Source organism: Crotalus tigris, unplaced genomic scaffold (genome assembly GCF_016545835.1).
Source record: "Crotalus tigris isolate CLP2741 ecotype Arizona unplaced genomic scaffold, ASM1654583v1 scf7180000017939.2460400, whole genome shotgun sequence".
Lineage (NCBI taxonomy): Eukaryota > Metazoa > Chordata > Lepidosauria > Squamata > Viperidae > Crotalus > Crotalus tigris.
This window is the reverse complement of record NW_024096731.1, coordinates 1,492,579-1,508,772: the sequence shown is the minus strand read 5'-3', so window position 1 is coordinate 1,508,772 and position 16,194 is coordinate 1,492,579. Positions and strand designations below refer to the sequence as shown.

At 35.3% G+C, this 16,194-nt stretch overlaps 1 protein-coding gene across 4 annotated transcripts in view; it reads left to right on the top strand.

The window, feature by feature from the left end:
- The window catches only part of PAX5 (paired box 5), a 254,936-nt gene that overhangs the window by 42,485 nt on the left and 196,257 nt on the right, over positions 1-16,194 (top strand). For all 4 annotated transcript variants that reach the window (XM_039344814.1, XM_039344812.1, XM_039344815.1 and 1 more), the window contains exon 5: positions 2,896-3,024. In XM_039344814.1, the coding sequence (XP_039200748.1) occupies positions 2,896-3,024 (129 nt within the window). The remainder of the gene's footprint in view (positions 1-2,895; positions 3,025-16,194) is intronic.

The following is a 16,194-nucleotide window of genomic DNA, read 5'->3' as shown; positions in this document are numbered from 1 at the left end:
GCATAAAACAGTTCAGCACACGTACTAATGCACCTTCTTTATCATTCTCCAAGGGCTGAACGTGGTAAATGAATTTTATAAATACTGCTAAAAGGTTTTGAATTTTACTGATTATTATGATAAATAGCTTTCACCATGAGACAGAAAATTGAAATCTAAACCAAAAAAAAAAAAAACCCATCCTACTAATGGGGGTCTATAGAATGTCAGATAATTAAAGTAATAAATCAAGAAAAGGATAGTTCTTCATAACATTTTCTGCATCATTAGTCAGTAAGTAGTTTTGAATGTGTTTTTTTCTTCTTTCAACCAAGACTTCCATAATTCTTTGTGCACTTGCAATTTTGAGTGAAGAGGTAGCAAAACTTTGAAAACTTTATTTTGCTCTCTCGCTCTCTCTCTTTTTACCTAATTCAGATGCATGCCATCAAATGCTAGTCATTGAAAAGTAATAGACTTTATAGTGGGGTTTTTTTGGCAGGGACTCTAACACAGAAAAAGAAATGCTTAAAATAAATTCAGCTAATTTAAAGTTACTAACATAATATATTCAAGCCGATATGCTCTTGCTGAAGAACCAAAGAGGAATCAAAATACTTCAACTGAACTCATTTTTAAAATAGATTACTACAGACACCTTAATTTTACAAAAATTCCCTCTGTGAAACTTTTGAGAGAAATGAATTTTAGTAAATTTTATTTGGATTATTAAAAACAAGTTTATTAAATTGCATGCATTGTTTTAAATATAGAGCTTTGAAACAGGTCAAAGGGAAATTCATTCTGCTTGATTTTACTTGAGACTGAATGGATTTAATTCCAGTTATTTCAGCTCAAGATATGGATGGGTACGTACAGAAGAAATTCTCTATCTATTAATTTGTAATTGTCCCTCTCACTTCAGTTCAGTTTTAGGGTCTTTCGTGAATATCCTACACTGCAGTGATAGCCTATTCATGCCCTTCATGTGTTCCCTTTTGAGTTTGGGGGTTGGAAGGAGTAGTGCCCAACAGGAGAGGGTATGAATATGAGCTAAATTGCCTGTTAATGACTTTATCAGACATATTGTTTTTGGATGTTTCTGTAAGCTGCCTAAAGCAGAGGTCTTCAAACTTGGCCCTTTTATGACTTTTGGACTTCAACTCCCAGAATTCCTCATCCAGCCTGCCTGGCTGAGGAATTCTGGGAGTTGAAGTCCACAAGTCATAAAAGGGCCAAGTTTGAAGACCCCTGGCCTAAAGTCACATTGTTCAGGTTGGATAGACATGCAAATTATTTAAATAAGTAATATTTAAAAATTAAATAAATGTGTGTTTCACCACTCCATGCCTTCAGCAGAAAGCAGTCTAATCCATCTGATGTGCCCTTTCTGCCTCCTTTGCTGAACCTCTCTAAGGCACGGGTGTCCAACTTGCCGCGTCACATGATGTGCTGCAACATATCGCAACTTTTTTTGCATTGCTGGAGCTGGGCACAGCCTCTGCATGATGCAACTGGCCTGCAGGCCAGCAGTTTGACTCCCCTGCTCTAAGGCTTCTCTAGAAGGGAAGCTACTGAATGTTGTAGGTGATGCTTTTTGTGAATATGCTTAGAGGGGAATAGAGCAGGCAGAGAAATCACTTAACCAAGGTTCCTGATTTTTGTATCGTGTTTGACTTCTGAATTTGTGAAGTCTAATTACATAGAATACATATAACCTCTTAAATAAATTAAACTGGATCTTTATTAGCCATAAAACCAACAATGGATGGCATCGATATGCACTCTGCATACTTAATTCCAATTTCAGTGTGTATTTTGCTCCAAGATTTCCAACCAAATCAAATTATCTCAGTAGTGAACCAAGCCAGTTGTATCATTTGGCAGACTGAGTTGTCTATTCCAGCAGGGAAGATTTTGGGTATTATTGAAGGGCAAAATAATGTTAGTTATTTATATATATTTTGCATTAGTTAGAAATGCTGTTTGCAGACCAAGAGATTCTGTTATACACAAGACCCAGAGCGTCATTTTCTTTTATTCTAAACATAAAATGCAAAGGCAGCAACAATTGTTACTACAACCCTCTTTCTCATTAGACTGCAAGTATCCTAGAAGTAGTTTCCTTTGGTCTATCTTAGTCAACATCTAGACTGAAAATTAAGTTTAAATCCTTTATTATTGTGTGTTATTATGTTGCCCCAAGCTCTAACTACATTCCTTTTCAGACTAATTTATTGCAAGCAAATGGCCTTGTATATGCTCTCCTGGGGAAAAAAATTACAATTATCATTTTTTTGTGAGCTAGAGGAGGGCATAAGTTAAAAGCGAGCTGAAAATTCATAACTTGGATTCATAATTTGACTTAGCCATAACCTCATGGTCTGCTTTTAGGAAACAATTTCCCATTACAATTTTCCACTACTCTAAGTTAGAAGGTGGTTGTATGGTATGATATATGTTATGATGCTTAGGAAATATTTTGAACCTTTATAAACTAACTACTACATCATAAATGGTCCAAAATACTAAATCTAAGTTTTCCATCATTTGTTCCAAGGCCTTCTTTCTCTATTTGACATCGTCCAGGAGCAAAATTCCAGATTTTTCAGCCGCTGATAAAATGAATTATTTTTGCAGTGCCCATAAAAGCGTGTACCCATTTACACTATCTAGAACTGTTAACAGAGACTGGATAGGAAACTGACATTTGAGTGACCATAAACAGTCTCTCTCTCTCTCTCTCTCTCTCTCTCACACACACACACACACACACACACACACACACACACACACACACACACAGATACTTCCCTTTCCCTCCTTAAATTTCATTAAAGAGATGATTGCAGGATGTTGAAGCTTGCATACTTTTTATAGTGACTTGTTTATTGATTAATTTGTTTCTAATTACAGCCTCCACAGGCTCTGTGACGCAGGTGTCTTCAGTAAGCACAGACTCAGCAGGCTCCTCCTACTCTATTAGTGGAATTCTGGGAATTACGTCTCCCAGCGCTGAAAGCAACAAACGCAAAAGAGACGAAGGTAAAAAAAAATATTATAGTCTGGAGAAAGTTATATGGAGCTGCATGTTCTGGTCTTTATTGCTCTCTTTGATATTTAATTCCCAGTACAAAAGTCTTTCCAGGTATTTTTGGGGGGCGGGAGGGGAGTAATTTTAATTTTAAAATTAATTTTAATCGATTTTCTTAAAAACAAACAGGCAACAAAAAAAGTATGTGTGTAGACAAAATAATTCGTTGGAAAATTATGACTCAATGTATCCAGAAAGCAGAGTGCTTGAACAAGAATAAATCTTTTGAGTTATTATGTTACTCTCTCCATTTTGAGAATATTGTTTTATTCTATTCTGATATCCATGACTACTACAATTTCAAACAAGAGTAGGGTGGAAGAAAGATGAGACTCTAGTACCGTCTAAAAATGACAATGTTGGGGGCTTTGGACTTTTCAAATAGCAATATTAATTTATGTCAATACTTCATGAAATTACAACATGGTTAAACACCTGTTTTATAATTGTTTTAATATGAGAACTGGGCAGTATCTCAATTTCTTCTTGCATTATCAGTTTAATTGGGGGAGGGATTCATGTAAGCATTGTACTGTTTATTTTTTTATTTTCCAAAATTCAGAGTAATACAAAAATTGTAATATATAAAGTAGTAGAGGGAGTAGAGGCTAGACAATGAAATTTATTTTTTTTTGCGTGTGTGGATTTGATTGAATCAGATCTGTGAATTGTTCAACACAAGTTAATCAGTGTTGGCTTTATTCAGCATGTCCTACCTGAAGTCATCTTTAAAATATTTTTCCAGAGTCTGTTACACACCAAATTCTCATTAAGCCTTTTATAAAACTAGATCAGTGTGCACTGGGATGTAATATTTAATGAGATTAATTTGTAGTTTGATCAACTGAACTTTGATTAAACTATGTGAACCAATTTTAAAGAACAAGAACCAACTTTAACCAATGATTCTCTGCATACAAGGAATATTTCTCCATTTTAAATCTGTTTTGACTATTATGCCAAAACAACCAGGACTTTTAAAATTATGAACAATTAGCTTTCTTTGAAGCAATCAGTAGTAGCTTTTATTTACTAAAAGTTATTTAAAATATTCACATGCCTTTAGCCATGCCCAGTATTATTTAACTTACAATGTTTAATTGACCACGGAAGAAACTGTTGACTCATCAATTAATTCTAATATGAGGCTCTTATTAAGTTTCAAAAAAATCAAAAGCTTTTATTATGATCATGGAGCAGAAAACTTTTGGTTTCAGTCTCAATACATTAACATGTGTGAACGAGTGAAATAGAATATTCTTATTATAATAATACAAGTAAAAGAAGTGTCTCTCCAATTTTCTTTTCTGGTAATCCAGTAAATTCCTATAGATTTAAAAGCAGTGATACTTATCCATGGCATTAGCCCTGTAGTGAGAACAACAATGTAATGTAATGCAATGTAAATGTATTTAGATTTTCTTAATGGGGTTCCACCAGTTCTGTGGTAGAAGTACTTCAGGTGAAAATCTATTCACAACTGTATCTTAATCCATTAATGACCACAGTGAGTTTTATCATGAATAAGAATTAACTGCTACTGGCAGTAATGATCATTCTAAGGACTTTCAGTCTAAGTAGATAATCAGTCATCAAGAACTGACCAATCTTAGTTCCTGTGTGAATATGTTCTTAGCTCAACTACTACTGAAGGTTACTTTATGTCAGTGCAATCCCTTTGAATTCTATACTCAGACTTAGCATTTCTTCAGCATTGCACTCCATAACAGAGTGTTATTTCATATACTATAGCAGTGTATTAGACTGGAGGACTTACAGCTATCTCCCGAATGCTATTGAGTAAATTCATATCTTGAATTGGAACCACAAATTTTTTGATTCATAGCTTACACTTTCATTATACTCTAGTCTCCATCAGTACATAATCTAACTTAATTGGGCAAAATATGCAAATTTAAAATAATGCAGGTTCAGCTTGGTTCAGTTTGTTTACTCCAGCTGTAACACAGGAGTAACAGATATAGCAGTGATCATGGTATTTTCCCCACCTGCTAAGTATAGTTTATAGTATAGACCAGTGTTTCCCAAACTTGACAATTTTAAGGCATGTGGACTTCAACTCCCAGAATTCCACAGCCAGCGTTGCTGGCTGTGGAATTCTGGGAGTTGAAGTCCTCATGCCTTAAAATTGTCAAGTTTGGGAAACACTGGTATAGACAAAGAAGACAGATCAAAGCATCATTTGGTGAACAAGCATTTATTGCAACATTCATAAATATTCCTCATTAAACGTAATTAGATAAGGAAGAGACACCTCTTTTCTTATACCTGCAAGTTTATTTGGTTTAATATTTCCGTTCAATCTACCTTAAGGGACCAATACGCCATATTTCCATTAATGAAATTCAGTTTTGAGACTGGTCAAATCTTTGTTAGTCTATATTTCCTACAGACCATCCTAAGAACTCTGAAGACAGCTTAAACAGCTGGCAGGAACATTTCCCTCATTTTCTACAAATCTGAATTGTTTCTTCTGTTGCTTTATCTAATGTTATGTCTTTGGTTTTAGCTTAGTATTTTGTATAAATCAGGTTATTAACATAATACATTGTATGATCCCAGCCAATTTAATTTTCCAAAGTACAGTGATTTTCAAATATGGTTAATTGTAATATTGAAAGCAAATTCCTTGAAAGGGAAAAATCTCATTGAAATACCATTTCAGACAAATGGCTGTCCAGTCTCTTCTTAAAAACTTCCAGTGTTGGAGCATTCGCAGTTTCTGGAGGCAGGTTGTTCCACTGATTAATTGTATAATATAGCAGTCCTAAACTTTATTCCCCCCAAAGCTATTTGTCTAGAGCAGTGGTTCTCAATCTGTGGGTCGGGACCCCATTTGGGGTCGAACGACCATTTCACAGGGGTCGCCAAACAATGCAGTCTGCCATTTTTTCCCCCTTTTCCTTAGCTGTGCTACTCCCTTTTATTCTATTGGCTTTTGAAAGCCAATAGAATAGACTCTCTTGAATAGAGTCTAATTCTATTGGCTTTCAAAAGCCAATAGGAATTGTCCAGGCTGTCTCTGCCCTGCTGAGCCTGCCAAAAGTCCCAGTCTGCAAACGGTGCTGCACCAGTCGATTAGTCCTCGACTTACGACCGGTTGAATAGTCCTCGACTTATGACCAGTTGGGGGTCGTGGCATTAAAAAGGTTGAGAACCACTGGTCTAGAGGACTAGAGAATTATAGGACTTGAAGGACCATGGTGGCAAGTAGAACAATGCTGCTAGAGAAGATGAAGGTTTCTGGGGAACATCCTTCTGAGCCCTCCACGAGGCATTTATCCTCTCCATCTACAACTCAACTCTGGAAGTTTCCTCTGCTTAAGAATAAAAGAAAAAAAGTAATTCTTTGTTCCCATCCTTCGTAGTCAAAGAAAGAAATGCTCACTATTTTTTAAAGCGCTGATTTCTTTTTTATAGAGTTGCAACAGCATCTTTTTTCCTTCTTTCTCTTAAAAACACTTTTCACAACTCTTAGAGGTTCTTTTAGAGCTTCTCCCCAAACCCTTTGCACTCTGGGAAATGAACTCTATGATGTGAAGGATGATTTGCAACTTTATTCCACAATGAAAGAAGTTTCTGTAAGAGGTTTGAAAGGAATCTGATCCCACCCCATCACTCTTCTATCCTATATCTCTACCAGATTTTTTTTAGAACTTCTTTTTGTAGAGCTTCAGGAAACTATCCATGGTTAACTGGGCACTAGCACTGAGCTTTGACTAAAAAGGAAGTGACCTTTTAAGGTCACTCCCTCACTTCTGGTAGGGAGCGTCTGCTGATCTTGACTTCCTCTGTAAATAGAATAGCAGGTTGGACCAAATTGCAATACACTCCAGACAGACAGAAATAGCCAGTCTGTTCTCTATATAAATCCTATATTGAAGAACAAAGGATATATGATCATGATGATGGTGTAATAATAGCAGTGCAAATTGACTTCATTCAAGGTTAGTAACCAGAATGAATAGAAGCATTGGAGAGCAATGAAAAATATGGGAATAACAGCATGGTTTTATTGGGGACAGAGGGCAGGCAGTGTAGACTTTGGACAATGAGAAATGTTTCAATGGGAGACAGAAATTTTATTCTATATTTGTTGATTCAGAGAAAGAGTATTATCAAATTAATATTACCTGAATTATGGGACGTGGAATTGAAAGTGCTTGCAGAATGAGATGAAAGTATATGAGAGAAATAAAACATGTGTGAGAATTAATGGAATGCTTAAAAATTGCATTGATCAGACAGTAAGACAAAGATCTGTAATGCTCTCTTGGTTGTTCAACATATTTATGAATAAATGTATAAGTAATGCTTATAATGAATTTTAGATGTGCTGGTTGGGGATATGAATGCATATGTACTTTTCTATGCAGATGATGTTGAAACCTAAATGATTTTCAGAAACTATTAGATACAATGTAAAATGTAGAGGGGAATATAGATTTGAAAATTAAAGAATCAAAAACCAAGGTAAATATATTTGACAGGAAAAATGAAATGGACAGTTAGAAGTTATATATACCTGGTAAAAACTAGACCAAGTAGGTGAATTTGCATACCTTAATAGAATGGTTTCTAAAGATAGGGACAATGATTGGAGAAAGATGGGCATAGAAGAGTGGTTGGTAATATACAATTTGTTCCAAGTGATGAATGTTTGTCAAAAGAAGCAAAAATGATTGTGTAAAAGCATGTTTTGGCTAACTTTGCTCTATGAAAATTAGAGTTGTGTATGAGAGGAGAAACAGAAAAGTTGAATGTACAGTAGTACCTTGGTATTCATTGTTAATTGGTTCTGGAAAGCGCAATGAGTACAAAAAACGATGAGTACCAAACAAATTTTTCCCATAAGGAATAATGTAGTGAGTCACAAGGCAGCCAACACTGACAAATTCTAGCTTGTGCATTGAGTACCAAACAAACAATGAGTACCAAGACAAAATTTTCACCTCAAAATGCATTGAGTATCAAATTTGACGAGTTTCAAAGCAGTTGAGTACTACTGTAGTGGAAATGGGTTATTTAAGTGGCAAAACATGAAGAAACAGGGATGAGTTGATGAGAACTAAATATGAATTGAATAAAAAGTGAGAGATCAGATCAAAATAAGTATGGTCATATAGAGATAAGAGTGAGGAATGACTGAAAACAAGTATATGAAGGAAGAGCTAGGTTGAGAAGTAGGGGAAGACTGAAAAATGTCCAGTCCCAGTGGAGTTGATCAGATCCTCAAAAAGAAAGAGGAGAGAGGAAGAAGAAAAGGCATTATATGAGGTGGTGTACTGTATTAATATGGAACCAAGTGGAACCAAGGATGGTTTGGAAGAACAGAAAGATATAGGAACTATAAGAGCTGTGGTAGCACAGTGGTTAGAATTCTGCAGACTGCCAGCAGTTCAATCCTGACGTGCTCAAGGTTGAGTCAGCCTTCCATCCTTCTGAGGTCGGTAAAATGAGGACCCAGATTGTTGGGGGCAATATGCTGACATTGTAAACCACTTAGAGAGGGATTGTAAAGCATTATGAAATGCTATATAAATCTAACTGCTATTGCTTTGCTATAAGGCAGGGGTCTGCAACCTTGACAACTTTAAGACTTGTGGACTTCAGCTCCCAGAATTCCTCAGCCAGCATAGCATAACTGGCTGAGGAATTCTGGGAGCTGAAGTCCACAAGTCTTAAAGTTGTCAAGGTTGCAGATCCTTCCTATAAGATTTGATATTGGTGTAAACTAGATTAGGTATAACTTTTTTTCTTTTTTTTATCTTAAGCTTTAATTTCTTTTATTATTATTATTTTTTACTCGTTTCCTTCACTTTGCCTAGTGTTACTTGTCTTGGAAGGACCAGTGAGATGGCTCTGTTTGTATGTCTACACACCTCTTTGTTTGTACATATAATTGCAGCTGTTAAACTTCGTTACTGTTTGCAACTGAATTTTTTTTATAAAATTATATGTAACTTTGTATTTCATAATGCTCAGGAGTTTGAGATTTGTAATTCTTTTGAAAACTTTAAGGCTGCCCAAATTATAACCATAAAATTTTTAGGTTCAAAAAATGTTTTTTTAGGAGCAGAGCTGCATAAGGATCATTGGATAATTAGAAAATAAAAAATCATGAATTCTTCACATTTTAAAATAATGTTAGATGCTTTTCTGCCATTCTTTTTGACACAATTAAGTTATTTACATTTTACTAATTTTCCATAACATGTATTTCCCCTTCTGTTTATTATGCATGTTGGAAAAACAGAAAGAAATGCAAAAGCATTTTATTCTACATTTCAAATGAGCTTTGTTGTCGCAGGGGAAAGCAATGGTAAGTCATTGTATGGGGAAAAAAAATTGTTGAAAGTAACTGTAATTGTACGGCATTTTAAAATTTGACCATAGAAGAAATTCATTTCTATTCTTGAAAAATAAATTGTTTTCCAACCATTCGCACTCAAAAGTTGAAATTAAATTACTCAATGTTATTATTTTATATTTCAAGGGCCCATTTAAATCAACAATACTGAAACTAAAAAAAAGTAAGGATTCACTCAAATGGAGCTCCATATGGAAGTGATTTCTATTTGTTTTGCACAAGATGTTTTTGGATTTTCTGTAAGAATTCCTGGTAATCCAAATACTAACCCTGCTTTGATTTTGGACATCAGCCAAATATAACCGGTTTGCTACTTGAAATATATTGTTTTTGCCCCTGCCCATAAAAGTAAATAAATAAACAAAGGCCAGTTGAAGCATCTTTGCATAGTATGGAATCTGGGACATACTTTTCTTCTAGACAGATGGAAAAATGAAGAATTAATTGTTGTAATCTGTTTTTCTTCTTTTTGAAAAATGTAATCCAACATATTAATGTAGTAACCATAATTGATGTTTAAATATTTTCCAGAAATTAGTAAGTTTATCAGATGGTAGATATATCCTAGGGATGCATGAATTTTGTGGATTACTGAATTACTGGAAGTAAAACACCAATTCAAATTGTATTAGTAACATTTTTTGGTGCATCATTGGACAACCTGACCAAGTTAAGAACAGATCATCAGGGAGAAAATCTGTCAATGTGATCGCTAAGAGTTGACACTGACTTGGTAGCACATAATCACTCAGTCAATCAATCAAAAGTACCATTTCAGTATTGTTTGGAAATCCAGTGTATCAGATTAAATTCCCTAAAAATCCAGCATTCTTGTTCTAACAGTAGATCTCCAAATCCATTCATAAACAAAGCAGGTGGGTAATAGCTTCTTCCTGTGTTTGTTCTCAGCAAGTCAGGTTGACTAAGAGGAATCAGAGTTTTGGAACAGCAGTTATAGATCAGAAGAAGGTATAGCAGGAAAATAGGAACCAGTAAACAAATAAAATAACTTGGCAATGTCTACATACTGAAGCCTAAGTTTAAATTTCATTCATGTATTTATGCTAAATAGACTGAGTCTTAATAGATGCATATGCATACTCTCTCTCTCACACACACTCTGATTCAGGGAGTGCAGTTTATGAATGCAGAAAAGCAGATTGTTGAAGATAGAGGTGAACCAAGAAGATACCTAATGTCTGTAGTACAGATTTTATTCCCATTACCTGCTTCCTCACAGAAAATTAAACCCAAACTTCTGGAAATATATGACACCAAAAACTAACCAGATCAGTCGTATTTTCACTGTATATAGCCTAAGATGGGATTGGTTAGAGGTTTTTTTTTTTTTTAAAAAATTCTGATTATTGTGTGAATGCTGTTCTAATAGGTAGATAGATGGTGCTTTCTGCCAACTAATGTGCTTCTGTAGTGCAAGATAGGTAATTTTGTACCAATGTGTTGTGCATTTGCTAACTAGGTAAATATATATACAGGGATATTTTTGCTGGTGTTTGAATAATGGCCACTTCTGATGGGAAGGATTGGGAAAAGGTGATTGTTGAATCTATCTATCTATCTATCTATCTATCTATCTATCTATCTATCTATCTATCTATCTATCTATCTATTTCTAATCAAAAATCCAAGTTCCACTGTATGCATTTAATTAGTCATCTACTTGGACGATATGCACAATATATATCATAATTAGTAATATTTTGGCTGTTAATGCAATATAGTCTTTATATGCCCCTATGCAAGAGATAGTACATAAGTACTAGTAGATAGTTTATATCTATACAAACCTCTTAAATGTCTCCATGCAAGTAGATGGTCCATATCCCACTCCCTTTGAAAGACCAAGGCAGATTTTATATTATTTTATATTATATTCAGTTTTAGCGTTGGATATAATTTTTCACTTCTTATCAAGTACTGCTGCTGCGCCCTCTTGTGGCAGGGATGCATTTAGCCCTGGAAACCAGTCAAAGAATTCCTGTCTTTCTTAAATGATTTCAGGAAATGGATGCTAACCTATTCTGTATCCAGTCTGTTTGAACTTGAGAATATTTTGTGGGGTTTGCACAGATTTTTGAGCTGCATTGTCTGATACTATTTAAAAGTAGAAGTCTCTCTTTAGTAAAGTAAGGAAGTCGGTTTGGAAATGGATTTTTAGGAACAGATTATTTTAAAAATAAACAAGTTAGCTCAGAATTTGTATAGTTTTCTAAGCCAAACACAATTTTGTGGATCTTGCTTGATTAGAAAATTCTATCGGGAGAGAGAAAAACAAATATAATGACAAAGTTTCCAAGATTTTTGATGGTGAAAAGGCATGAACTTTATCAACTAAGGTAGGAAGCATTTTTAGTTTTTGTAACCAAAAAAGTGTATTTTTCATACGTGGAAGAGTAAACATTCATCAAGTCCCTTCTGCAGGTTTGCATGTGACTCCTATCTAGTTCTTCCTCTTAACTGAAATGAAAGCAGCTTCAAACAAGGACTCAACAAATTCCTGAGGATGCAAGACTTTTGTATTTTTGCATCAGGAACACTTATTTAAAATTGTCAAAAATTTCATAATTGCTGTCTTCTCGTAGAGACTGAAACTCCGTCAGAGGTACAAGGGCATCCGCTTTGGGTTCACATATTCTATCACTATAATTAGGTCCACCATTGTGACACGACACAGTAGTTTTAGACAGTTGGCAGCTCCTGAGGATTCTTTTGGGGGACACAGTAATTGTGGTGAGACAGCAATGACATTAAATAGATGATATACTATTTGTAGGAAGCATTTTCCATTTAGCATTTGCCAGATAATAACCTAATAATGTCAGATAAAAAGTAAATTTGTCCATGTTGTATTTATTTATTTGTTTGTTTGTATGTATGTTTGTTTTTTATTTGTTTGTCTAATTTATATGCCCACTGACTTTCTCCACATAAGCTTCCCGCAACCAAAGTGAATGGGGGAAGCTGGCAGGAATTCTAGGAAGGAAGGATGGGAATATTACTTATTATAGCTATGGTTCTTAGGACACCCACATCCTTAAATTTCTTTCTAGGCTGCTTAAATATATATATTATTTTACCCATATGTGATGAGCTGTGAGAACACTATTCTGAATTTGCAAACTGTAAAGCTGAAATTAGCAAATGCTGCCCAAAGAACATACAGTAAGCAGTATCTTGCTGGATCAGACCCCTGACCCATCTAGTCCAGCAGTCTGTTCTTGCAAACTATACAAGAAAGATCTTCAGAGGCAGCCTCACTGCCATCAAGGCTAACAGCCATTGATCCCTATGACTTCCATGAATCAACTCTTTTTTGAAGCCACACAATACCATATCCTGTGGTAAATTCAATTTCATCCGGTGACCCCTGGTTCTAGTATTTTGGGAAGGGGAAATAGTTTCTCCTTGATACCCTCTCTACACTGTGCATAATTTTGTAAAACTCAAACATATCCTCTTAGCCTCCTTTCCTCAAATGTTGCTTCCCTTTCTCATAGGATTGCTCCAACCTCTTAATCATCTTAGTTGACCACCTTCTTTACTCCATTATATTTATTTTGAGGTGTGGGTATCAAAGCTGCACGCAATATTCCAGATGCAGTTGATATCGGCATCTCTATTTCAGTAACATTTCTTATTATCCCTAACATGTTGTTGACCTTTTTTTACAGCAGATGTAAAAAAGAATACTATTTTGATACCTTCATTGAACTATTTTCCATTATTACTGTTAACTTAGACAAGGGGCTTGTCAGTGAAAGATGAATCTGGAAAAGTTATCAGATCAAAGTTCAACAGAGTCATCTACTTACAAAGCAGCCATAAGCAAGCAAGGTACTACTCCTTAATTTAACTTCACAGATGATTTATAAAACAGTAGCATTGCCTTGTTTTATAATGGGCTCTAGTGCTGAGTACACTAAGTCAAGTGATGTATATATATTCATATTTAGCTCAAGTGTAATAGTGATTCTCAGTTTTCAATGTAGTGTATAATACATAGGATATATTTATCTACTGATCTGAAAATAGATCAGAATTAGCCTAATACCTTAGTACTGCGGAAGATGTCCTTAAACTCCAAGCCAGTAATAATTGTGTTGAAAATGTTCTACTTTAAACACTGAAGCAGTAGTAAAGGAATTAAGTGGTTAGGGAATTTGCCTGAAGTAAAGTATCCAGTTAGAAGAAGATGGTGATAAGGAGTATTGTGCAAGTGTCAAGGACTGCATCTGTGTAGATACATTAATTAGTTTCTCATACCCACTGACTCTAGAACTCAAGACAAAAAAGGAAGTTTTGATGGCTTGTGATGGGCACCAAGGATCATGACTGACAAAGTTGGGAGGAGAGTAAGGATATTCCCACCATCTTGGGGCATTTCCACACAGTCTTTTCTTTACTTCAAATTCAACTTTAGACTTGTGGGATCTCTTTATCTCTTCCTAAGCTGATTCATTTCTTGTTTCACCACAGTATAAACATCTCAGAGTCCTGTTATGCTGCATGCTTGTCGACTGGAAGGTTGGCAGTTGGAGACCCAAGCATTCCATGTTGGGATGAGCTCCCATTCTTGCTGCAGCTCCTGCCAACCTACCAGTTCAAAAGCATGCAAATGCAAGTAGATAAATAGGTACCACTAGGGAACAAGGGTCCATGCACCTCGGCATGTAGTCTTGCCAGCCACATAACCATGTAAGTGTCTTCAGACAAGGCTGGCTCCCTTAGTAGGAACTGGAGATGAACACTGCCTACTAGAGTTGGATACAACGGGACAGGGGAAACATTTACTTAAAAAAAAAGAAATAAACTAAAGGTGCAGTAAAGCAAATCTTTTCTTTGAAATGGCATAGGTCTGTGGAGTCTGTGGGTGGTTTGTTTCTGCATTTTCTAGAACTGTTGCATCTTTCTGGTTCCTGGGTTGATTGGCACAAGCTTTTAAGAAAAAAGGTGACTTGATGGCCCTGAAACTCCCCCTCATAAGAATTAGTTCATTGTTTTTGCATTTGATCAAACAAATAAATTGATTGGACTGAGACATATAGTATGTGCAAACCACTATTATTTTTTCCTTCTGCATAAATAGCAGTGAAGAAATACTGCTTAGGACTCAAAGCAGTAGTTCTACATAATGTTCTTTGTTCCTTGTTCTCAGCATCTAAAGGCTGGCAGAAGTGAAGGCTGTGGTATATTTCCTTAAACTCTTTCAGAGGCGTTGTGTAGTAAAAATGACAGTGATGAAGTGCCTTCACTTCGAAATCATCTGGTCCTTAGTTCAGCCTCTCTGCTGTCCTTAAGACATGATATAACCTTTATTGAGGTCAATAACCAAGACTGAACACATTTCCATGCCAACAGATACATAGATCAAGAAACAGGTAAAAAAAAAATATTCTCAGCAAATTACACAGAATCAGAGAAAGTTGATTAAAAAGAATAAAAGTACTACAACACACCCACATACACACACAAAGATCTAAGATACTTAAAAGAACTAAAATGACAAAACTGCTTAACTAGACAAATATCATCCCATACTGCTAAATGATAAGTTACTGGGATACTCAAATGTAGATTTTGCAGTTGCTAAAATGGTAAGATGGTTGAGAAATAATCTTAGATAAATGTGATAAAAGGTGATGTTAGCATAAAAGTCATTATGGTATGGTCCAAAACATCTTGTGTAGGAAGTTGGGCTATTTGGTAATTTCTGTATATATTCCTTCAATGAAGTCCAATACCAAATTCATAAAATTTTGTTATTGTGGACATCCCAGCTAAAACATGCTGGAATAGTTGAGCATAGGAGAGCATGCACGCTACCACAATAATTGCTGTTTTGTAAACAGTCCAATATTGTTGGCAATTTTTAACAGTTTTGTAACAATAGAAATGTTTAATGTATTTTGTCTTCACAAATGTTCTTGAAGTCTTCTTTTTAATTACCCAGAATCATGAGTAAAATAGGTTTAAATAATGTGTTGCTGTAATGTAAAATAAATTTGGAAAAGGGCATTTCACTTTAATAATAAAAATAACATATTTGTAAACATGCAGAAGGTAGCATTACGCTTACTTTTTTCATCACAATGAAACATGTATCCGAAAGCTACACTTTGTAAAATATTGCTGCCTGCAAGGAATTGTGCTAGAAGCTTTAAATGCTTTAAATGCGAAGCCTTGTGCTTTTTCTATGCTTTTTCCCATGCTTTATACTTTCTTTTTACATCTCTTTTTACATGCTTTATGCAGAGAGCAGATTTTCAGAGGATTTGAGTTTCTTAGCTGTGAGTTTATTTCATATTTAAATTTAGACTTCTCAGACAGAATATACTTCTATAGTGGAGTAAACGCCAGATGCAATTCTTGCATGGTTAAAAGATATAATGGATATATTCTTAGTACCGTATTTTAACATATTCTCCACAAATAGAGACTGCTTTAGTTTTAATGCTGTATTTTATGGAACTCTGTACAGGCATTCCTCGACTTACAATAGCTCATTTAGTGACCGTTCAAAGTTACAACGGCACTGAAAAAAGTGAGTTATGATTGTTTTTCACAGTTACGACCTTTGCAGCATCCCCATGATCATGTGATCCAAATTCAGATGCTTGGCAACCAGTTCGTACTTATGATGGTGGCAGTGTCCCAGAGGTCATGTGGTCACCTTTTGCGACCTTCTGACAAAATCAGTGGGGAAGCCAGA